The 24,282-nt window shown below is 43.5% G+C and overlaps 1 protein-coding gene across 1 annotated transcript in view; it reads right to left on the reverse strand.

The window, feature by feature from the left end:
- Positions 1–3,711: 3,711 nt before the first annotated feature.
- Positions 3,712–24,282, reverse strand: part of necab2 (N-terminal EF-hand calcium binding protein 2) — a 116,856-nt gene continuing 96,285 nt past the window's right edge. The window contains exons 10-13 of the mRNA XM_041938583.1: positions 12,859–12,971; positions 6,379–6,456; positions 5,481–5,572; positions 3,712–3,740 (exon numbers count right to left, since the gene is read on the reverse strand). Of these exons, the coding sequence (XP_041794517.1) occupies positions 3,712–3,740; positions 5,481–5,572; positions 6,379–6,456; positions 12,859–12,971 (312 nt within the window). The remainder of the gene's footprint in view (positions 3,741–5,480; positions 5,573–6,378; positions 6,457–12,858; positions 12,972–24,282) is intronic.

Raw genomic sequence — 24,282 nt, forward strand, 5'->3', positions numbered from 1 at the left:
TGAAAAAAAAAAAAAAAATCAGAGATCCACTCATGAAAGCATTGCTCCATGGTGCTAATAGTGGATAAAAACTCCACAGGACACCTTTAACACGGACACTCAGGGATTAGTAGAGACATTCCACAGATAAAGCAGCAACGTATTTGCATGCCGGTTCTATAAGCCTACTGTAATACGTATTTCTGTTACAATATATTTAATGATATTCAACAGTCCCACATTCTGCACAGCCCTGCCCTGCTCAATGCAGTCCAGTGCTCCAAAGGAAGGGCACGGTGCTGGATCGATGTTGGTATCAGTGTAGCTGGATCCCCACTCACTGCTACCACAGTACAGGCAGATGACAGACTGGCTGTCATTCACAGAAGGAAATAGAGAAAACAGTGAGGCGGATGGCGAGATGGCACCTTTGAACGTATGGAGCTATAAAGAAGGAGCGATTCATCAACGAACCTTTCACCAGATAAACAGTAACGCTATATATCTCTAAATACTCTCATCATACTCAACAGCCTCTAATATACTGGATCTTTAAGTCACAATACTCACTCATTTTTACATTGTGCTTTCTGAGTGACAGACTGATTGTTTTATAGGGGGGGGGGTTTATAGTGGTGTTAGGTGAGCCGTCTGGGGGATTGAATGTGGGTATTTTCACCTGAATCTGACCTCCGCTCATCCCGGTGTGAACGGATGACATTTCATTTTCGAACAAGGTGAGATTTGCTCCGCAGATCCACAAACGATCAGAACAGCTGCAGAGGTGGGTCTGATCAATTTCCAACAAATCCGCATCCAAGAACACGGGAGAGGCCGAATGCAGAAAACGCGGCAGGCGTAAGACAAGCCTTAATCTGGATTGATTCAGTTTGTCCATCTCAATTTCGAGTTTGAGCGTCCCAGCAGGAATTCAGCTGAAGGAAGGAAACGTGGCCAGTTTATCTTTTAGAGAACATGATCACATTTATGTCTAATTTACTGTCAATTCAATCTGCTCCTATTTATTTGGATGGTGGAAAAAAAAAACTGCGAGGCGAGCCACGCAGTTCTGTCATTTGTCACGTGACGCTAACACGCTCATTAGAGCTTCCGGACATCTTCTTTTTGGAGAGGCAGCTGATCAGACCCATCCCGCATTTGATTCTGATGGTCCAGGTCTTGAGGTGACAATGATGTGATCACTGTGTGTTAGCGATACTAATGCTGAGCCACAGTATGTGAGGTGAAGTGAAGTCCTGTTTCAAAGTCAAGTGATGTATGTTGACAACTGTTGAAGTCGGGTGAACAGAAATCTAATGCAATGGCGAAACTGTCTTTGCATCAATAATATGTTGTTGTGTAATCTGATGCCAAGACGTCCACGGTGCAAGACCGCTATTGGGCATTTCTGTGCTCGCTGGGAGTTTCACATCACAAAGACCCTCCTCTAAACCCTCCTCTACCACGTGGTGATGTTTAAGGCTTCATATTCAATGTCATTCAGACGGGTTTATCTGTTCCTGATGGTAGCTCTTCTGATTCAAACAAACTGATACAAGAAGCCGCAGTGCCTACAAAGCTACTGCCACTTCCACTGAGGAAAGATTTGCACCATAGCACTAAAATATGTCAATAAATACAAATATAATCGTAATAGAACAACGTTTTTATATGTACAATCTCTACTAGACTCACACAGCTAATATAAGCTACCCATCGCCAATTCAGACAAGGAATACACAAAGAGAAGGCGGAAATAAAACGAACGAGCTGCATGGAGAACAGTGAGGCGCTGCCCCTCTCTCTCGACTTAGTCTCTTCTGTCTGAAGGTAGCAGCAGACTCGTGTCCAAGTCAGAAATGATCCCTTGACAGCAAATCCATCTGTTCATCTCACCTCTCGCACGACCCTGATGTCAACGCTGAAAGTGTTTCATGAAATAAAAGCTACGTGAAGAACTCGCACATCTGCAACTGTCAATCAAAAAAGCCGGCATCTACATACAGTACCCAAATATATGTGAAGACTGACATGTGTTCTTAATATTATATGGGATCCTGAGCTGGCCCTCTCCTATTGGCTGGTCTTTGTTGCCAGGTGACGTCAGCGTCTGATGCACAGATATAATGAAGCCGTCAGGCTTCACAGAGATTTGGGTTGAGGGCTCTGTCGCTCGTTAAAAAACGATGTGTGTTTCTACATGCTGAATGAGTCCATAGCATCACAGACATTACTCCCACAGCAGCCACCCTACACAAATGTAGTCACGACCCGCAAACTCATCAAGATAGAACAAAAATATGGATCTGACGAGTCTGAAAGGATAAAGGTTTGTATTTTGAGGTAACGTGTAAGAAAACGAGTTGAGGAGTGGCTGCAGTCGCTCACAGACTGGCATAAATGTAAGTGAGGGTTTAAAACCTAAAGCCACGACCGTGGCCGTGGTTCAGCAGAGGATTGTAACCTGGTTACATCGAGGAGGCCTGTGTCTTCCACCAGGTCAGCAAGTCCGCGGATCAATACCAATTGTTTCTGAGATGGTAAAAGGGTTTTTTGTTTGAATCAAGTATGTTTTAAAGCTGTCCGACATGTTTTACCTGCCTTCCTTGTGTTATTCAGAGTTGTTAAAAGAGTTTTTTCTTCTCTCCAATAACAGAAGCTTGCAAAATGAGGAGCCTATTAAATTCAGGCTCATACGACTTTTGGCCTGTTAAAGCCAGTCCAGCGATGCTGCTGACGCTTAAGATGCTCTGGGAAACGTGAAACCTGATCAAAATGAAGAACCAAGGTTGTACATGAGCCAGTAGACGAGCTGTCGCCGCCTGATCTGAGTAGCGTGTGTGTGTGTGGTTGGTGATTGGTTGGATTACCCATCAGCCACATACATGCTACCCAGATCAGGTAATGACACAAGCGAGATTTGCAAGCCCTAGCTAGGTCAGAAAATCTTAAGTACGCATTTTGTACTTATTCATTTCTAAAAATCAATTATCTATTTGCAAGGCCATCATGGTTTTCACCATAATATGTAAACCCAGCTCACTTTCTCCAGGGACTCAGTAAGTCTGACAGCTAGCGAGGGAGCTAGCTAGCTTCCAGCTAGCTTCCAGCTAAATTCAAGCGTTCGGTTTTCCTGAGATTGCACGCTAATCCGCCAACTGCCTGTCCGTCGATAGACCTCAGTCACTCAACACGGTGATGTGAGTTCGGATCGGCTGATGTGAGAATAATGTCCAAAGCTTTTGATCAGCTACAGAATAATAAAAAAAGAGTGATTAGAGCAGTGTGTATGAATGCGGAGCGAGCAGCTAGGCCACCATGAAATAACATCTAGATAGATGAGCTACCTGTGGTCAGTTCAACCCTAACAGGAGTGAAAAAAGCAGCACTCCCAAATGCACTACTCAAAACCGGTAACTGCTACATGGAAAACTCAACGTCAGGGTCCCTGCTACATGACGAACTGCTCTTGACAGTGGCTCAAAGCTACTCGAAGCATGAACATGACACGATCCCATATCTTGAGCCAGCGAACTCGTAAAATGCACTGTTTGTTCAGTTTTCACTGCAGGTGACACCATTCATTTGCACTGTGTAAACATGTACTTACAAAAAGAGGAATGTGAGGGTTGAAAGAGGAGGGGGTTTGAGGGTGTGAGGGGGGGGTTAGGATCGGGGGGGTTAGACAGGAAGTGTCCAGGAGTCTTGGCGTGTAGTTGAATATCTTCATGCTCAGGCCCTGTTCACACTGCACCAGGCGGCTGCAAACAGAGAGAGAGGGAGGAGGGATGAAAGTGAGGAAGAGGGTAGAGAGAAAGAGAGATTGAGAGAAAAGAAAATGAGCGGGGGGGGGGTACAGAAAGACGTTCGAGGGAATGGGGGGAAACAGATTGAATAGAGATGAGGAGAAATTTGGCAAGGCAGAGAGGAGGAAGGACGACGGAGAGTGATGGAGGGAGGAGAGACGGATAAAAAAAATAAGAGTTAGAGAAGAAGAAAGTACAAATGGCCGTCTGCCAGGACCCACATCAAGTCGCTGACAGCGTGTGCCTCGGAGCGTGGATGCATGCCGGTGTCAGGCGCCTCCGATGGTGCCAGGCTGCTTTAATTGTTCAGCGCATCTGAGCTTCCAGTAATTACACAGCCAGCCATACTGACTGAACACTAATCAGCTCCTCAGCTCTATGACGACACTATATTATCATTAGACTTCTGCTCTGTAGTTGTGTGTTCATGCATCTTTTCCTCGTGTTCTCTTCAGCACTGACTAACTTCGACTTTGTTCTGCTGTTTTCTTTCATAATCTGCCACCTATGATTTTGATTACGGGTTCATAATTTAAGTCGTTTATCACAATGAAATGCCAAACATTCACTGTTTCAGCTCCTCAAATGTGACTTGCTCTGTTTTTACATCTTCATTATGTTGAAAATCTTTGGGTTTGGACTGTTGGGTGGACAAAATACGTTTTTTTAAACATCATCCCTGGTTCTGGAAAACTATATCGACAATGAATCAGCAAGTGAAGAATGTACTCCATTGAATTAGAACTAGGATCTGTCAGGGGGCGACAGAGAATAATACTAATTCAACGATCTGTTCCTCTTGATTAGACTGATGAGATGAATATAGGAATTACTTAGATATGAAATATTGTGTCTTTTTGTCAATGGTCTTGATTAATATGTTTCTGTTTGTTTTCTAACAAGCCATTCAAAATAACAGCATGTCTCTTTTCTGTATTCTAGGCTGACAGTGCATGCTTCCACTCAGTTGAATTGCTTTATTAGTCATATCAGTGCTTCAGCTCCTGAAGGTTTTCACTGCCATCTAATTGTAACATTGTACTTAGTGCTATCAGTTCTTTAGATGGAAATACAATAAAATAACAATTCATCCAAGCTTGATTTGGTCATGCTTTTTTGTGGGAGTGATGCAGTGGCCCCATTAACCACGTCAATACTAAATCTCCACCATACCATTATTCAGATCCTTCACTTACATTAACGTAGCAGTATCACAGTGTAAAAATACTCTGTTGCAGGTGAAAGTACTGCATTCAAAATGTTACTTTAGTCATAAGTTAATTAATATCACTCGTTAATAAATAGTGATGCATTCATTTGTAAGCATTACTTTAATGCTGTTGCTCATAAGATGTAGCTAATTACAGCCGATTACTGGGTAGTCTAAAGTGATCTATCATAATACATCAGAAGTAGTATTAGTTGATTATGTTCTGTGTTAATAATCTGAATGCTATTAAATAGATGGAGAGGATTAAAATTAGAAAGTAACAGAAAATGGAAATATTTGTATTTACTTGTATAAGTAACTGTACATAGTTGCAGTCCATCACTGCACTTCCCATAATGCAACTCCCTGCTTGGCAAATGCTCTTGCATTTCAAACTCAGACTCGGATTTGCTGTTTTTCCACACTTAGCTCGTCTTAATGTCTAAAAATGACTTCAGCACTTGTTTCAGTATTTCACCACTGACCTGGCACGGCTACAGAGGACATGGCCTCCGGCTGGCACAGTGTGTCCACCTTCACATGCTGAAAGGCTTTGTTGGGGGCCGACTGGAGGTGCCTGGAATCAGAAGGGACGGTGAGCGAGCACACACACACACACACACACATAATACGCATGTACATGAGCACACACATCTGTGCAGCCACTCATAAAGGCGCTCCAGCGCACACAGCCTCCAACCGCTTAGCACGGCCCTTAGCCTTTACTGTAAGAGCTGAAATATTAATGGCGGTGAGATGCTGTGAGCAGTGGAGCAGAAACTCAGATCAGCAGGCAGCTACATCAGCAGCCTCTCCTCATGCCCAGCACCAGCACCATCACTAAATCATGATGACCTGACGCAACTCAAGTGCCTCAGCACCTCCGGAGCGAGCGAATGGTTGAAGTATGCTAATTAAATGTGACCGGAGGAATCCGTCCAACGGGCTCAAGACAGTAATGGAAGAAAAGTGAGCGCTCTCTTTATTTGGCCAATCAATGAAAACAACGGCAGGAAGGAACAGCCTGCTCAGCTCCAAAAAACGTCCAGAGGAGCCGGAGTGCTGACTCAAAGGCATTTTCAGGATCAAAATGAATGTCCACACTCAGTAATGACTTTTAATACATTTAGAGTGGATCCGCATTGGGAATGAAGCATTCTGCAACAACGGGCCTCCCTCATTCTGCCTGTGGATCTGGCTCAGTTTTAGTCTCACAGCAAGACTGCTGCTTTAGCTGCATCAGAAGCCCGTTCACACGAGTCACAGAAAATCAAAAAGCTCTTAATACTGCCATGAGTGACAGATATTAGCCAGGGGCTCGGGCTTAAGGCTGAAATATTATTATTTTTAACTACACAAAGCCAAATGTGATTGAAAACTCACCTCTTCCACTCCTCCTCTCCATCCCAGAACTCGTAGACGACAAAGGATAAACCATCCGGCAGGCGCACAGCAGTCACGCTGGAGCAGAGAGAGGAGAATGTGAATGAGCGGATAAATGAGGAGGTGGTGTAGAAAGTGACGGGTACAGAAAGTGAGTAATGACAGAACGGGAAGTGGATCATGGAGGGCGGAGGTGAGAAGAAGGGATGCATGTATACAGTAGATTGATGGTGTAAGTGATGGTAGAGAGGGGAAAGATGGATTAGGTGCAGCAGAAGAGGGATTTAAGGAGACAGATGGAGGATGGAGAGGACACGAGGTAGTGATAGAAAGGGGAGGAAACACAAGTGGTGCACATTAAAGACATATTATGAGAATGACAAAGACACGAGCACACAATAGTGTGTGTATCAGGAAGAATTGTTTCCTCATCCTGCACAATATTGATGTCACAGCACTTAACACCAACATGAGGGCTTGGAAATTGCTTCCCATCTATACAAATGAAATGTGCAATAATGTGGTGGAACAATGCGAGACCAGGGCAGCGCAATCGGTGGGAGCTGGATGCTATTGGCCGGCTCTCTGAGGCACTTTACAGGGTACACTTCACTGTAATGAACAGGGCTGCACACTGTCTCTGGAACAGCATGAATGTATTTAGATGTGGGTTCAACGAGGTGCTGGAAATAATTCAGAAGGAATCTTGGTCCATGTTCACTTGATAGTGTCACTCAGTTTTCACAGCAAGTGCTGCATTTAAGGGCTGCGGGGGTAAACTGGAGCCGCCATCCACGCTGCTGCTGGAAATGTCCATTTGACAGAGGTTGAACAAAAGAGACTGCAGCTGGTCGGCAGTAGTATTCTAATTTCAAGTGGCAGAAAAATGGTGCTTGAGAGTTAGTATGCGCCCGCATGGATGCATCCCCCATCTCATTAAACCACTTGGGGGCAGCGCAACAATATGCAAACACTGACACATACACATTGAATAGACACAGTGCAAAGATGCCGCGTTTTAACAGCTAAACTCTTCGTTCAGCAGCCAGTTGCTAACTTGCGTATGTGCAGCTTGGTGGTGGGCGGGTAAAGTATTAATTTTTAGAGCTTTTCTGCTGAAAACAGCCGACTGCTGCATCTGAAAAAGACACTGAGGAGAGTGAACCAAAATAGCTACGGCCTGCAAAACCAAAACAATGAACTGAAAGACACTAAAACTCTCCTCAGAGCTGAGGGGATAATTCTTTGTTGCTTTGTCACGACGAACGACCTCTTTCACATTAAACATTGTCATTTGAACCATTTTTTTCCTTTGGAACCACATAAACATGTTGATTGTAGCAGCTTGAAACCACCCCCAGCCTGTGATGTTCACTTCACAGTTTATAGTGACTTCTCACCCTGATTTCGTTCTAATTTGTACTCTAATGTCATCTCATTTTAATGTTTACAGTCGATGGTTGTTTAAAAATTAAAACATGGTGTTCTACTGTATTACGTGTAATTCAACATTAAGTCATTAGGAATATTTTCTATGTAATCTTAAAATGAGTCAAACCATTTGGTACAACGCTGTGAACTACTTGAGCTCTATGAAAACAAACTGTCCTGAAATACAGTGTCCAACAAAGGCCTCTAATTTAGTGCCGGTAAAGAGCGACAGCAGCACCAGCGCAGCGTAATCCCATTTTCATCGGACTCCAGTCCATTAGCTGCACCTGCCCGTTCTGTAGCTCTGTGGCTCCAAACACATCAAAGAGAGACGAGTGGAGCAGCTGAGGCTGTGTTTATGCAGATCAGGCAGTGCGGTGAAATTCAGATACTTGTTTCAGCATGAAATTACACTTGAGTTTGTGCCTGCTCAGGCTATCTCTTATCACAAACACAATTTTCACTCCAGTTTTTCATGGTGCAAGCACAGACCTCCCTACAATCACACACAAAAAAGTACTGCTAAAAAAATGAGTTTTGCCTCTTCTGCATGGATAGATTTGTAATCTGTCACCTGTTAAATTTACAGCTACATGCTGTTTTGTGTTTGTCTACATACAATAGCAGACTGTTAAGCTCTTCCACAGAGTCCTGCAGCATCCTGCAGCATCCTGAGCTCCATCAAACATCTCAGGACATTATGAAAGTAATATTTCGCGTCAGAAGGATCACTGAATCCAGTCCAGAGTGGAGTGCGTCCTTCACTTCAAGTCCAAACTCCTCGTACATGCATTGAGAAAGACCTTGTGTCCCTCTGCTCTTCACACAGTTGTGTCTTTCTCTGAGTGACTTTTTAAGAATTACAAGCCGCTGAGGTACCTCTGGAATAAACAGAGTAATTAGCTAATTCGCTGGACGGGTTGGTAGCATGTGTAGCCTCGCTGAGTGAAATAAAAGGACGGGTTAGTTACAGTCTGTGTACTGCGCGTCTGAAACAACCAGCAGCCTCTCGTTTAGGATGACTTTGGCATTGTTGATGGTCTAGCTAACAGGAGCTAACAGGAGCTAACTCGCTAAATTTGGTAGCAGCTGTTGAACTTGCTGAGAGAGGCACGGCCTAGCAAGGTGAAATAAATATTTTTATAAGAGTTTTGATGATTTCTCAATCTTTCTCTATTGCACAATGTATTTGTTTGTGTTTGTTATTTTCCACAGTTTATTCAGGTGATCACTGATCATATTTTAATCTATTGCTGATCAATCTAGTATCAAACACTCAATATAGAACTAATGCATGGCGAGTGAAATATGAAAAGCTCTTCATGCCACATCTTGAGGTGCTGCCTAGTATTCAGTGCCTTCGGACACTCACAGATGACTATGACCAGTGACATGTATACTTTGCCATTTCTTGTGTTTTCTGGAATCTGACGCCTAGATTGCATCGCTCGGCCTGAGCAGCGTACACGCAGTCCTCGACGTGGTTCGTCCCTGAACCCTCCGGAGGGCACTCGGGGGACAGGCCGCTGCCACATGCTAAATATTTTCACAAGGCTTTGAAAGAAATGAGTTGTGTGAGCTCTGCTGCAGGGTACAATAAAGTGTTTGAATGCACGCTCGCCCTAAAAGATAATGAGCGGGGAAGGCAGAGACTAAATAAACTTTTATATTAAAGTTCGTTTGTGCAAGATTAAATGAGGAGAGGAAGGATACCTCGTGACACAAAAGAGAGAAAGAATGAGACGGCGCACAGGAAAGAAAAGTCTATTCAGAGTTAATGAGCAGGCTTCCTCCATCAACAAAGCTTCTTATCCTCATGCATTATTTACTGCAGCTACCTATAAGCACTGTGCTGCCACCAAATTTACTGATAAGGCAGGAGAGCAACAAAGGTACCGACGAGCCAGTGAAAAGGTTGAAAAATGCTAAAAACAAACAAAAAAGAGCCTCATCAGAATAACTGTAGTGTTTCACCTGAAGGCCTTTTCTACCTGCGTGTGCTCTCTGCTCACAGCTGAATCATTTAATACATCTTGTCCTCCAGGTGCAGAGTGTGAAGCAGGTGAGACTGAGTGTGTGTGTGTCTGACTGAAGGAAGGCTTTTTATCTGTTAGGAAAGGAGTTGTTGAGGTTCCCACAGACCTTGAAAGCCTCGGAGGTTTGTGAGACATGTTTGAAGATGGATGGCTGACAAAGTTACTAATAACCAGCATGACCACATCCTCCACATACTGAGCAAAACTGGATTTTCATTGGTAAGGCAGCACTTTTAAAATCAGTGAATTCAGCATGATTTCTTCTTCTAAAATCTCACCTCTAAATACAAAAACAAAGTCAGAATACGAAGATGCAGCTCTGTGAGGCTGTACTTTCACACAATGGTGCTTTGAGCTAAATGCTAACATATGCATGCTCAAATGCTAATACATGCTAATGTTTAACAGGTTTAATGTTTACCATGTTCACCACAGGCAAATGCAATATGACCAACAGTGATGCTGGAACAGCTTTTAGAATAAAGATAAATGTGTTTGAAAACAAGTGCTGGGACCAGCATTGCTAAATCAGCAGCTGAGGAGGTTTTATAACAGAGTTTCAAAGGTTGGGACATGCAATTTGAAGTTTCTTAGCATAGCCTGTCCCTTAACAGCTGGGGTAGAGCCACGGTTCACTACACGGCATTGATCACATGTGACCAACTTTTCCATAATAGTGTGTGAGCCTGGGGTATTACAGCACTTTCTAACCACAAATATAAACAACCGGCTCACAATCCAAAAACTTTGCCCCATTGCACTTTCAAGCATCTTCCATCAAGATCATTTTAGGACGTTATTTGCTCTGAAGCAGCCCGTCCTCACAGGAACCATTTGATTATAAGATATGCTCGGCACATGGGTGAACTAATGTGGTGAATTGGAATGAGGTGGGTGCAAACATAACAGAAAAAAATATTGATTTATTCTTTTGCTGTCTTCAATTTTTTTACTGCTCAGACCGTGACCTTTAATGGCTCTTATCCAATCAGAAAGCTAATGCATATATTCTGCTTTACATTTAGTGGAGGCACCTTTGGCAGCTGTAAGCTTGACTCAGCCTTGCACGCTGCAGGCTACATCGGGATTGTGTGAGTGAACAGAAGTGCTGCAATGAATTCTGGACTGGAATGAGGTCTGGACTCTGACTTGGCCCCACCTGGACAGTAACGGCATTTTTAACTCATTCCTGTGCAGACCTGGTTGTTGTCTAGCTGGGAAATAAACGCCTTTTGCAGCAAGTTTTCCTCCAGGAGGTTTTAATATGCTGTAAGCCCCCACCAGGCTTCATGGTGTGGATGGTGTGTTTCTGCAGTGTGGCGTATGGATAATATCAAAATACTCAGTCTGGCTTCACAAGACCAGAACCTTCTTTTTCAGTGCTTGACAGCTTCCTTCAAGCATCCAGGCCAGATATGATGTGAGAGTGCAGAGTTAAATCTGGTAAAGCACCTGGCCAGCAGCTATACTTCATGCACAATGTCGCCCACCTCAACAGTTTTTGAGGACACCTTGCTCCTGGCAGACTCACAGCTGCACCATGTCTTTTTATTTCCTGAGCGATTGTACTGTACTCTGTGGGACAGTCTGTGTCCACGACCTCGGATGTACTTGGTTCAATAAAGTTGCCTCAGACTTGTTTGTTCCTCTGTCTTGATGATGTGCAGCAGTTTTAGACAGGAAACTCACGACAGAGCAGCTGGGTCTTCCAGACGCAGGTGTGTTCAGGCTGATGTCTTATCTCGAGAACACATAAATCATCTCATTCAACCTACTGTGTGACTATGTATCATAATTAGGGAGTGACCACGTCAGTTAGGTCTGTTTGTAGATTTGCTTTCAGGTTGACATTAAAGAGTACTTTTTCTGTAGTAGCATTTGCCTTGTCAGCATCAGTTATTGCTTGATTTTTTCGCTGCTATAATCAGTATTTTTTGTTAACAATGGATCACATGACACCACTCAGTGTCATTTCCAGACTCAAACAGCCATTAGTTAGTTAGTGATAAAGCCTTTATATTCCTACAGCAGACACAATTAGCAACAAGCTGGTGGAGCATTTAGCAGCTAAAGAGCCAGATATCTTCTTCAGGAGTCGGTGGAGACCAAAAGAGAGTTAAAACGAGAGATATAGGACTCAACCTGCAGTAGGTGGCCAGAAACTCTACTTTGAATGAATGATAATGCTCTGTGTCTGCTGGATGTGTAAATTGGCAACTGTTAACTAACACATTAGCCTTATCAACTTCACAGGAGATGTCAGTGTCGATGTTGGGTTTAAAGGTTGTTTCAGCTTGTTCACAATTTTTGGAAGACATGTTTTTCTGCCTTAAATTACTCCAAAAGTATTTAATATTATGTGAATGTGTTACGCACACAAGAAGCTGCTGAGCCTTACACCTATTTCTCTACCCCTCTTGCAGACTTCTTATCCCAAAGTATAGACTGTACTTACTAGTGCGAGAAACTATAATACAAATAGAAGAAATAGCGTAGAGCCAAATCCTTGAAGTCTTGCCAAGGGCATATGCAGAATCTGACTCTGGACTATGCATACAGCATATTGAGTCTGGGATTTGAAGAAATCTCTCTGGATATTAGACAGTTTCACAGCACCTCTAGGCTCCGCATAGGAGACACAGGAGGTTCATAATAAGTACGGCATGTGTATATCAGACTATACTCAAGGTGCAATACTATACAGACTGGCTACTCAGCACAATGCGACTGTCCCACTGGTTCAAACCCTGAGGGAATCAGCATTTTGTTTGGATTTTGGAAAGATAATGATGAAATACCCACTCAAAGATTCACTGGAAAAGTTTTGTCTGTGTGTGTATGTGACAAAAAAATGCTATCAAAGATCAGTGGAGGAATATTTGAGGTAGTTCTTAACACAGTGAGGTCCTGACACTGAAAATAGACGGCATTAAATATTAAAAATTATTGGGGTTACGGTGCTGCACTCTGCAGCAGAGCAGTAATGAACATGTGGAGCGGCAGTGAGACTTACTGAAAGCAGTCTCTCTGAGTGGACACGTTCTTCAGATACTGCTTCAGAGCCTCGCAAAACTCGCCGAGCTTCTTCTGGGAAACCACCATCTCCTGACGAATCAGCAGCAAAGACTACAGAGGGAGAGAGAGGGAGGTCAGTTCTGTGCTGTGTTTGTCACAAGCCGACAGGTAGAGAACAAACATAGAAACATGAAACAGAAGTTTTATAACTGTCTTTTTGTTTGTCTTTATTGGCTGACATTTCTTATTTTTCGACAAAATACTTTCATAGACAGTGCTGCACATGACTGGTACGCAGGTACAAGCATGCATGACAAAAGTCAGAAATGCGCAAGGTCCAGTTGTTTTAAAACTTGCGTTCCAGGCAGCAACTGAACTGGGTCTCGATCACCTTAAGTGGACAAATAGTTTGCACGGTGAAGCTGCTACAATGCAGCAGGTAATGTAACGCTCACGGATGCCAGCCGCCATAAAACTCAACAGCAGCAACTGCCACCGGTCATCAACACACGTTTCTCAAAAACATGCATTTCCTGTCAACGCATTTGACCCAATGATTTAAACTACTGTGAGACAAATTATACATGCAACGTTAAGCGGCTGCTTTGGTGTTCAGCCTCCACACTACAAAATAACATCAGACTGAAGCTGAGCAGAGGACTTCTCTCTGGTTAGTGGCTCTATGAGGCGTCAACAAGCGCACTGAAATGAGCTGCAAATATATCGTTCACAACCACATCTAGCAGACAAAACAGGTGTGTTTCATACAGGCTGAAAGAATTTCAGTCATCAGTCATTTGATAAACACTATGAGAGCGAGGAGCACGCGAATGTGGCACCAGCTACAGCTATCGAACGAGATGAAAAGTCCAGTCAGCCACTTGCTAAATGTTGAAACAAGTTGAACGAAGAACAGCAGCACGCTCTGTGTGATGTTTTTCTTCGAGCTTTTCACGAGGCTAAACACACGTCGTCTGTCTTCCGGAGGATTTAGCTTTATTGAAGCGGCTTGGAGTGAATGCTGGAGGTGCATACTGATGTGAAGGGGGACCACGGGTAATGCAGAGCATGCACAAACTATCAGTGGAGAGTTGAGAGCAAAGTTGCAGCCTGCTGAATTCTGGAGGAGGGGGGTGCTCTTCGTTGACGAGCATGCTCCTTCTGTTAACACATGTGATTTGTTTATATATATCGCATAATCCATCTTCTGCCAGCCGCTATAGTCTACAGCTATAGAAGTCGCATGTAAAGATCACTCTCTGTTATCTAGGTACCACAGCAGTGGTGATGAAGTGTTGAATGAGTGTTATGCCTCGACAACAGCTAGTGCACAAGCACTTTGTCTGCTGCTAAATTGTAATGGGAGGGCGTGAAGCACTGCCCTTCTACAGTCCCGTATCCCGCAGGTGAAAGCAAAATGTTCATAATCGCACAAAGCTCATAGAAATGTTTTTATGGAGGCTTCCTGGGGAACCTGTGGTCTAAGACGCATAATAAAACATCTCCAGTGGCCTTGTGTGTGTGTGCGTGCGTGTGTGTGTTTGAGCAAGAGAGAACGAGATAGAGAAATTGAAAAGTCTTTTATTGCAGCATTTCTCTGCTTGATCTTAACGTTCTGTACAGTACAGCAGCTCCCTTCCCAGTAGTCCAGCATGTAACAGAAGCCTAACTTAGTCTGTGGAAGACGAGTGTATTTGCATGTGTGTGTGTGTGTGTGTGTGTGTGTGTGTACGAAGTGCTGTACAATTAGAGCCTGGAGGATTATTTGCAATTATTTGTTTGAATCCCATTTACAACAAGAGGAAGGGAAGAACTGCTGCTGCACTGGCTTTGATCACATGAGATTAGCTGCTATCTTCAGCTTTTTATGCGCCAGTGTTATTGTAGCTTACTACAGTACAATTAAAAATTCATCCACTATGACCTACATAACTCCAGCAGTGCCTCGCTGAGACTTCACAGTACACATTCATGCACACACACACACACACACACACACACACACACAAATATCACATGTGAACACCTACTTCTGCGCATGTTTCAAGTGTTAAAATTGATTTGCTTGTTACACCTACTTTCTCTTATTCTGCCATGTCTTTTGTCTCCCAAGTAAACTTTTTACGTACTTTAGCAGTGGTGGTAAACAACTCCATTACTTAAGTCAAATAGATCCGTCTTGTCAAATATCACTCAAACACAAGTTGTTCAGTCCGTTAATGTCAATGCATTACACCAAGAGTTTAAAAAGTACAGAAAAAAGAATCCCTACTGACAGTATGGTGTTTATTTGACAAGATTAAACATGTTTCTGAAAAACTTTGTCAGTAATGTTAACTCAGTATTTTTGTTAGCTAACTATTAAAGCAGAGGATTCACACAGGAACTCATCCCAATACATGACTTGGCCGTCAAATCCATAAACATTCATGTGATTTTTACCAACCGCACGATTAAAACTGCACTACTTCGTTTAAAAGCAGATGTCTACATACCTCCACGTGCTTTCTCGGGTTGGACGGCAAATTTTTGTTGGCAGTGACGAAGCATGCGTGCACTCTGGCTTTGTCTGTTTTATTGGCATGTAATGACTGTTTATCTCTTGACATCATTGTTGATCTGAATCTCCATTAACTTAAATTGCTGTCATGAGGCAGCAGCATTGATGCAACATTAAGCCGCAAGAATGAACACCTGGTCGTTCGTCAGTAAAGATGTGCGCTGTATGTGATTTATGAGGCAATGATTGCATGGGCGCCTGTTTGTGAAGCACTCGTAACAGCGACAGAACATGACAGATTTATAACCGCCGTGCAGTCGACCTTAAGGCACGAACACATGGACAAAAACACACAGACATGCTCCCAACTCAATTAGAAACACTACATCGCCCAGCAGCCTCTGTTAATCTAATCACTACCACTCCATTAACCCTCCTGCCTCTCTGACCAAATGATTACATCTGCTCCCTTCTGACTCTGTGGCCCTGCAGAGGTGATAAAAAGGATCCTCTAACTCTCCGGCTCTGCTCTGACCACACTGCTAACCTTGGTGATAACGGTCAGCATCAAAGCTACGTCCATGAAGGTAAAAGCGTCCGGCAGCAAAAACTACTGCAAGTTTCAAGCTTAAGTTGGTGCCTGATGTAAAACATTTCCCGAAGCTAAGAGGTTCATCTAGGAGTGTTGCATAAAGTGCATAGACTAAGGCTTTCACAGCCGTGATACAGCACATGTGCACTTCAGTTACCATGGTTACGCTTCACTTACATCACCATCCTTGAAAGTAACTTAACAGCATCACTGTCAGTGTTAGCTAGCCTCTCCAGACTGGACAACAAAGACACAACACAAATAAAGGCGAAATGGACAGAAGGTGATCCTTGAAGAATATGCAAAAGCGCAAGTTTGGAATTTAAAATAAATTCAACCCCGACATAACAAACACGTACGGCAGGCTGAGCATCCCCTCGAAGCGTGCGTTGCCTCCTCTTTAATCACCATAAATTCAGCCAGTGTCTTACTCTCCACAAATTATTTCACTTTAAGAGACTGGCATGGGGTGTCTTAATTTTCCTAATTAAAATGGTTACTAAGGACCTTCTTGGCAACGTATAAGGGAATACTTGAGTATCTGAAAGCAAACACTGAGAGATCCAAGGTTTTTCTCTCGCAGCGTCCTGAGGACATCCTTGTGGTCATTTTACGCAGCTTATTCCTCGAATAAAAATTTAGGGGAACCTTAAAGTGGCTTTATGCAACCGGGAACAGGCCTTTTCTTGCAGCCCAGTCTTGCAAAACATCAGATGAGGAGATTGATACCGCTCTCATGTTTGTATGGTAACAGATGGAAACAGGTAGCCAATCATCTTGTCGTCATTGCAAAGTTGTGCCCCTGGCCACTAAATAGTTACACTAGTTAGTTAATAATGGCTCTACTGGTGTCGTGTAATGAGACGTGTAAGTAACTGCTTTGACTCAGAGAGGAAAGCAATGACTTTTTTTTTTTCTTCCAGTAAAAACCCAAGAACAGATCAAGTCTGTTATCTAAAGAGGTGTGAAAAGAATCCACCAAAGCCAGGAGCAAACTTTAAATTGATGACTAACGGGAGATTTTATGGACGCAGAGTTTGAGGAACAAAATCAATAAAGCGCTCATGAATAGGTTTGATTTGTTGCTGCTGGAATTTTAAAGACAATGCATCTCAGTCCAATGTCAGGCCTGTAGCTCTGGGGTTGGTGGAAAAGAAAAAAAAAAATCAAACTTAGTTGTCCACAATGGATTGAAGGCAACACTGTTTAAACCTTCCCTGAGATCCCGTCAAATGTAGGAAATGATTGACTAAACAGCCGCAGGCAAGACAGGCAGCGTTACGGTGAAGGCCACACGTTTAAACTGCAGCAAAATGAATTGAGATGTGATGATATTAAGCAGTGTAGGAGTGTGTATGATTGGGCCCAGCGGTGGTGAAATATGTGCACGCTGCTGACAGAGGTCTGCAGCTCATTACTTTATATTGTTTAAGAGCTGCCTTGAGCTTTCAGTGTGTATGTGTGTGCATGTGTGCACCATCTATAAAACCTGCACGTTATTACATACAGTGTGTGTGCGTGTGTGTGTGTTTATTGGACACTATTGACTCTACGAGCTGACTATCACCGCGTCGTAAAGTTATGTGGAGCCTTGTTCGTAGGCTTGTATAAATATTATTGATTTCTGTCTTGTCCAGGCTCCGTCGGCATTCTTAAACCCTGTTTTTCTAGGATGAGCTCTTCTCCTGTCATTACACACCAGAGTCCAACATTTTGACACAATGAGTTTGACAAAAAAAATCCCAATCCCACAATAACCAGGGGCACAGCGTTTTATTTCTACAGACTGTTTCATGGTATCGTGTTGCAATTCTATGTATGTAATTCTATGTATTCGGCTTTGAAATGAAAACAGACACAATATAACACAAACTGACAGTGATCGCCAACTTTGTGTCAAGTAAGAATGGAAAAAAATGTGCCTGTTTGACTCTGGTTTGGGTTTGTCCCAGAAGAAATGGAGCTGCCAGACTGAGACATGACACCAGCGATGCTGACAGGAGCACAGCGCTTATTTTCTTCCTCTCTCCTTTGGTTTCTTTGTGTTCCTCTTGTTGTTAGGGAAACAAAGCGTGTGAACTTTCTTTCAACATACACAACAACACATTAGTACGTGTGAAACTGCACCTTCAATAATGCCGGTGATCCACTACCTCTCAGCGTGGTGCATTGTGGCGTGTTATTGATGGACTATATTGACTGACGCAGTGAGTCCTGAATCCTGTGACCCCGTCATAATTTCCTCTCCTGTTATGTTAAACATACGTCATCATAATCACCCTCTTTTCTCATTCTCACACACCACAGACGTTAAAGATGCTCAACCTGCCGTTCCATTGTGACTTTAAAGACAGCACAATAAATCAAGGCAGCTGAAAACGTTTGTCAACCCTGGTTCTGCAGCCACTCGTCACCAGATGCTCAGTTTGCTAACGTGGTTCTAACACTACAGCCAATCCAGACCCTGGCTTTGTATCTCCTCATGTTGATGCTCCAGGTCCACCACCTCCCTGTGAGCCCACCTTGCTCAGCACCTCGGCAGCCCACTCCCTCTGGTCTGCCATTCTGCTCTCCATTCCCAAATTTCTAATAAACCTGTGCTAAACTGTTGTCAGTCCAAAATGAACTTCACACATACATCTATCTAATCAACGGGGTCAACCACAGAGCTGTTATCAAATAAAGCTTCTGCATTCATGTCAACTTGGGTCTTTCCTGAATGAACTAAAAATAAAATGAAGTGTCAGCTGTAGTGTTGGCATGAAGCACAGCAGCCAATGAACCACCAAGGACACATTCCGCTTTTTGCTTATTTGCATTTTTTCAGTATTTGTTGCATCTTTTAAATTACACTGACGGTATCGTAATGGTTTCATTGCTGGTGAAAAATGCCCACTGTGTCACATTTGATACAAACTCTGGGGGGCGCCAAAAACAGAAATTCCACTTCACCCGGTGGGACAATCTACCAAAAACTGTGCGATCATAAGAACACATACTGAACACTGAACACATGAAAACTTCTGTGTTGCTTATATGCTCTCTCTCTCTCTCTCCTCACATCTCTATGCCACCCCCCCTGAGTGAAGCTCTGCACTGACAGTTGTATAAATTATGCAGAAATCATCACCATCTATCAAGGACACATAGAGTATACCGCACTGTATGTCTTTAGCATGTGTGTGTGTGTGCTTAACATGCGATGGTGTGTGATGTTATCCCGCTGGGTCTGAAAATGGGAGTAGCAGAAACATACATGTGAGTATTCGTTGTAGAGAGGGGGAAATCAGTCCAGCGTTACCATGGGAACTGGGAAATACCACTTACCCACATTCAGGTCTTCTGTTCACACCTTCTCTCATTCTCGACCCCTCATCTCCCCACACACTCGCCCCATTTCTCTTCTCCTCAGGCCTTCCTTCATTGCCCCACTTCTTGTTCTTCACATCTCATGGCTCAGCATCTCACTCCTTCTTTTTCTCATACAATCTCCCAGCATCCCTACATTAACTCTATTATTTCCTCCCCTGTACATCTCTTCTCTCCTACTCATTTGTCCTGTTCCTCGCTGTCTCTCTCTCGTCCTTTTTGCTCAGGGCTCGAGGAATCCCTCATTTATTCCAACAAAAAAAGAACCCCTTCATTAGTTCAGGGATAATTTGCATATCTCTCCTAGGGCTGCAATAATAGATGGATAGCTACAGTATGGCTTACAGTACCCCGACCTGCTGATTGCAGCAGTGGGAGCAGGAGAAGAAATACCTCACAGCAAGCAGCAGCAGGACGCTCACAACAGCGGCTGTCATCACTTTCAGCCTGCGGCACCTTGTCAAACTATGATGCTATTTGACTTGATTTCTGCGAGAATTTAATAAGAAATGAGTACGATTTCAGATCAGGCAGTCCAAATACAAGCAGCATTTTGGTGTAACTGGCAGAAAAAGTGAGCTTTTAAAGCTGCATTCATTTTTGTCACTTCAAGGCAGAACTACAAACCAACCTGAAAATCACATGCTCGACTTATTATGGGCTTACAAAAGTTGCCATGGCTAACATGTTAGCTGTGCACATCTACAGATGGATTAACGATGCTAAGCAAGCATTGACTCAGAACTACGTTTCTGGTGACCTCGCACATTAAGGTCCAATATTCATTCTTGTTTCAGCTCTGGTTTGGTCTCCATCAACTCTTATCTGTAAAATGCGATCACTATCTCACCTGCTAACTCGAAAACGCTACAGCGTATAGCTGCTTTATTGTAATACAGCTTTTTGGCTAAAATGAGTCGATGATGAGTGACAATGAGACTGAATCAAAATAGTAAAGTAGGCCAGCTGGTCATTAAACGGGATGTTCTCTGTGGGTTTGTCAGTGCAAGAAATCCTTTTCATTTTGAATGAAAAATTAGTGAATGGTTTAACTGAGTGGTGGTTGCACTCGTGCTGTCTGTGTGGGTTTCCTTTGGGGGTCTCCTCCCATGTTCTGACATGTCAGCTACGTGTACAGCAGGTTAGGTGAACTTGTGAGTGTCAGCTGATGGAAATTTAAGGAAAAGGGACTCACAGCCCACCAACAATGTCTGACAGTCAAGTGATATCTGGGGAGGGCCATGCAGAAACAGCTTTCAGCTCCTAGCATCCAAAACCAGGAACGACAAAACAAAGTACATGCAACTGGAAGCTGCAATTACAGCTTTGGTTAATGGAACCAGACTGTGGTCGTAGCGTGCAGCTCCCAGATGCTATCATGTTTATAAAAATCCCATCTCCGAGACTATTGCTGCAATTAAGAAAGAAATCAGGGTGAATTCCTGCACTGAATGCTTTCAGTCTCATAATGCATTAATTCACTGTGGGACTGCAGGTCCGCTCGTTCATATTTTGCCTGACAAAACAACAACAAATCTCTTTAGACATGCTGCTATTTATAGGGGAATTACAGAGAGGAGTTCTTCACCTGCACAAATCATCTTGCATACAAAATGCACACCCAAAAAGCTTCTGGTGAAATTGAAGACTTTATACTCACCCGACGGCATATTAGTAGCGAATCCCTGAGGTGCCTCGAGTTGCAAAACTAAAGAAGACAGAAGTGAAATGGCAGCCGCCACACATGTCCTGATACAACACCAGCCGAAATATTTCCAAGGACAAGTTCTATTTTATCGCTGCCACCTTCACTCAATCTTTTTATCTGTCGCTGCCTTACAAATAAAGCACCAACACGTTCTCTCTAAAGCTGCATGTCTCTCTTTATCACCGCGATTCTCTCTCTCACACCTGTACGCACAGATAGCTTCCTCAGCAGCTCGCCATGAGCTCGACTGATGCAACTTGCTCGTATATCTGTTCATCAGAAGTGTAACTGTTGTTTAATGTTCTCCTCCAGACTGTATTCCTCTGATTGTCCGTACGCAAAATACAATGAGCCAATTTACCTAATGCGATGATTCCCGGGGAGTGGCTATCATGAGGCATACCAACCAACTTTTAAATGACTGCATGTCTTTATCACATTTATTTAATGTCTTCCTCTCTCTTATCTCAGCTGAATTTCTTTCTGCTCTGCTTCTGAATCCCTCCCAGCGTTAGTATATTTATTCTTCCAAATCACCCCTTTAATCGATGTTAACGTCTCTCCGTGTGGGATGCTTTTTGGCTGAGGAACATTTCAGGGCACGTTCACAACAAGCGTGTTTGCAGAAATATATTTGATCTCTGGGGAGCTTGCTCCCTCAGATCAGGTTTGTTTAGGCGGATGAGAACAATATGATTGGAATTTTGAAAGGAAGCAAATACTGGAACCAGGTTTCGTGCAAGTTGGGAGAAGCGAGAAGTTCACAAAAACTTGTGCTGACCCCACAACATGAGGGGTAAAGCAGGCAAATGACGTGAGGATGAAAGACAGTTTGGACTTAGGATCATGACAGACTCCCTCCCAGTGGTCTCTGAGTGAGGTGAAGTCATGTTTTTAAATGAACAAACACTATCTTCCTCAAACGAATGAAGAAGTAATAAACTGCATTACAGAGCTTGCTTACTTTATGACTCCTCTCTGCGTTTCTAAAATGTAACGTTATGCTTTTGCAATAGCCGCAGGAGGATGTTTTCAGCTGGGAGTGCAGGGGTGGAGGGCTCTCAAAACCAAAATACATCAGCAGAGCACTGCAGCATTCACACGACACTGGAAATCCCGTCCTGACAGCACCAGAAGACGTGTCTGCGAACAAATATGACAAGATGAGTACAGCATGATGAAGAAATGTACTTCATCAATCAGGACGCATGCTTTGGCATGCTGCAAGTCGTCGCTCACAGGAATTACACAATTCTGAAGTGCCGCTGTTGGTTGAAAGGCTGTTGAAACCCTGCCCAAACCTTCCTGCCACAACACAGACTGAATACTGCTGCTCACTATACAAACTAGTGGATAAAAACAAAAGGGAAGCTTGTGCAGCTTGAAAAATGAAAAGATACAGTGGCCGACAGGGACAGGTGGAGGCTGAACTGTCATCTGTAGGATTCTTGCTGCATCCTACCTGGACGTAGCAAAACCACCGAGCTGCAGATCTACAGTTAGGTTACAGTTAGGGTCTGTGAGTAGAGCCGTTGGTGTCTGGGCTGGGTCACCCCTCATCCCTCGATATGTGCAGAACCTGATGCATACATCCATACATACATCATTTCCAGACCATCTGCAAGTGATTTAGTAACCTGTTCACTGAAGGCCACATGCTGAGTGACTTATTTCTTGAAGGGTTTTGTGTGATTTTATGCCTTTATTGATTATTATCTATTGTTAACAGTAGAGAGAGGGCAGGAAATGGGGGGAGAAGATGGGAATTACATGAAATTAAAGTCTCCAGCATCGCATGTTAACGCCTCCTCCGCCAGAGTGCCCGATGAGCTACTTACAGAGACTGGAATCAGTTTTGCTTCATTTGTGTGTGTTACGTAAACAGCAAATACAAGTTACGTCCCAAACCTTATCTGCATTCACTGTGGGGGGAACAAACATCACAGAGCTGTTTCTCACTTCCCTTTACTGTCTCTCAGGATCTATATATCTGCCTCGCTGCCCTAACTGCCTGACCTCTCTCTCTCTCTGTTGTCCACAGTACGTTGGTTATATCGACATGGTGATTCACTCTCACTGAGGAATAAAAGCGAGTGAAATAATGCTGTGCGGCTCATTAAAAGAGCCGAGACTGACTGCAAAAAAAACAGCTGACACTACATGTGTGTGTGTACATTACTCGTGTTGGGACGTAAATCTGTTTACACAGTCTGAACATATATATGAACAAAATGTGATTCCCCATTACATAAATCATTAAATTTTAGTGTGACGACTTGGGTTAAGGTCAGGGTAAGGTAAATTTTAGGGTCCCCAAGAAATTAATGTAAGTCTATGTAATGTCCCAAAAAGTGATGAAAACCCAACTCTGTGTGTGTGTGTGTGTGTGTGTGTGTGTGTGTGTGTGTGTGTGTGTGTGTGTGTTTCAGCTCTTTGATCCTGAGGTTTTTTTACTCCTCCTCTGGGTGTTTCTCTTGTGTTGTTGTTTGCTTTTAAACACTCTGACCTTCTGTTGCATTTACCAAAACCTTCTAAATGTATTCTTGTTACTGCAGCGGTGCGAAAGGGAGCCGACGGTTTTGTTTTATCACTTGGTTGACTCGGTTTTGATGTTTGTTAATAATTAAGTACGGATCGTGAAGTGTGTTGTTGTTGCCGAGGGGAAAAAAAACAAAAATACAAGGTATGGCTTCATTTGGAAAGCAAGAACAGATCAACAGGGCCTTTCGATGCAGTTGGAGGGTTGAGCAAAGGCCTGCAACAAAGTGGCCAATGAAGCCAATTAAAGAGAGATGGGAGGCAAGAAAGGGGTAAGTCAAAATATATGGAGGAGAGAGCACACGCACACACACACACACACACACACAGTCAAACACAGACACAGGAGCAGATACAGTGAGCAAGCTGTCAGTTCTGCAGGCTAAGTGGACTAAATTGTGTTGCAGCAGAGGCAGAGGGAGGGAGGGGGAGAAACAAACAGAGAGGGAGGGGAGAGGCCGTGTGGGTGGTGGTTGATTAATGCACGTAGGAGCGGTTATTGAATTCACCGAGAAAATTCAGCACCGAAAAACTCAAACAGCCACCAGGGGATTGGGGTCATTCAGGGAACGAGTGCCACTGTTCATACATCAAGACAGGGGACGCTGGGAAGATCCAGATCTCGTAAGAGCCTTCAGAGCAACACACCTGTCAGGCATGACTGATCTGAATGGGTCTATAACCCAGTCACATGTTTCTTCAGTATCTGTCTGAC

The sequence above is a fragment of the Chelmon rostratus genome, chromosome 6 (assembly GCF_017976325.1).
Source record: "Chelmon rostratus isolate fCheRos1 chromosome 6, fCheRos1.pri, whole genome shotgun sequence".
Classification (NCBI taxonomy): Eukaryota; Metazoa; Chordata; class Actinopteri; order Chaetodontiformes; family Chaetodontidae; genus Chelmon; species Chelmon rostratus.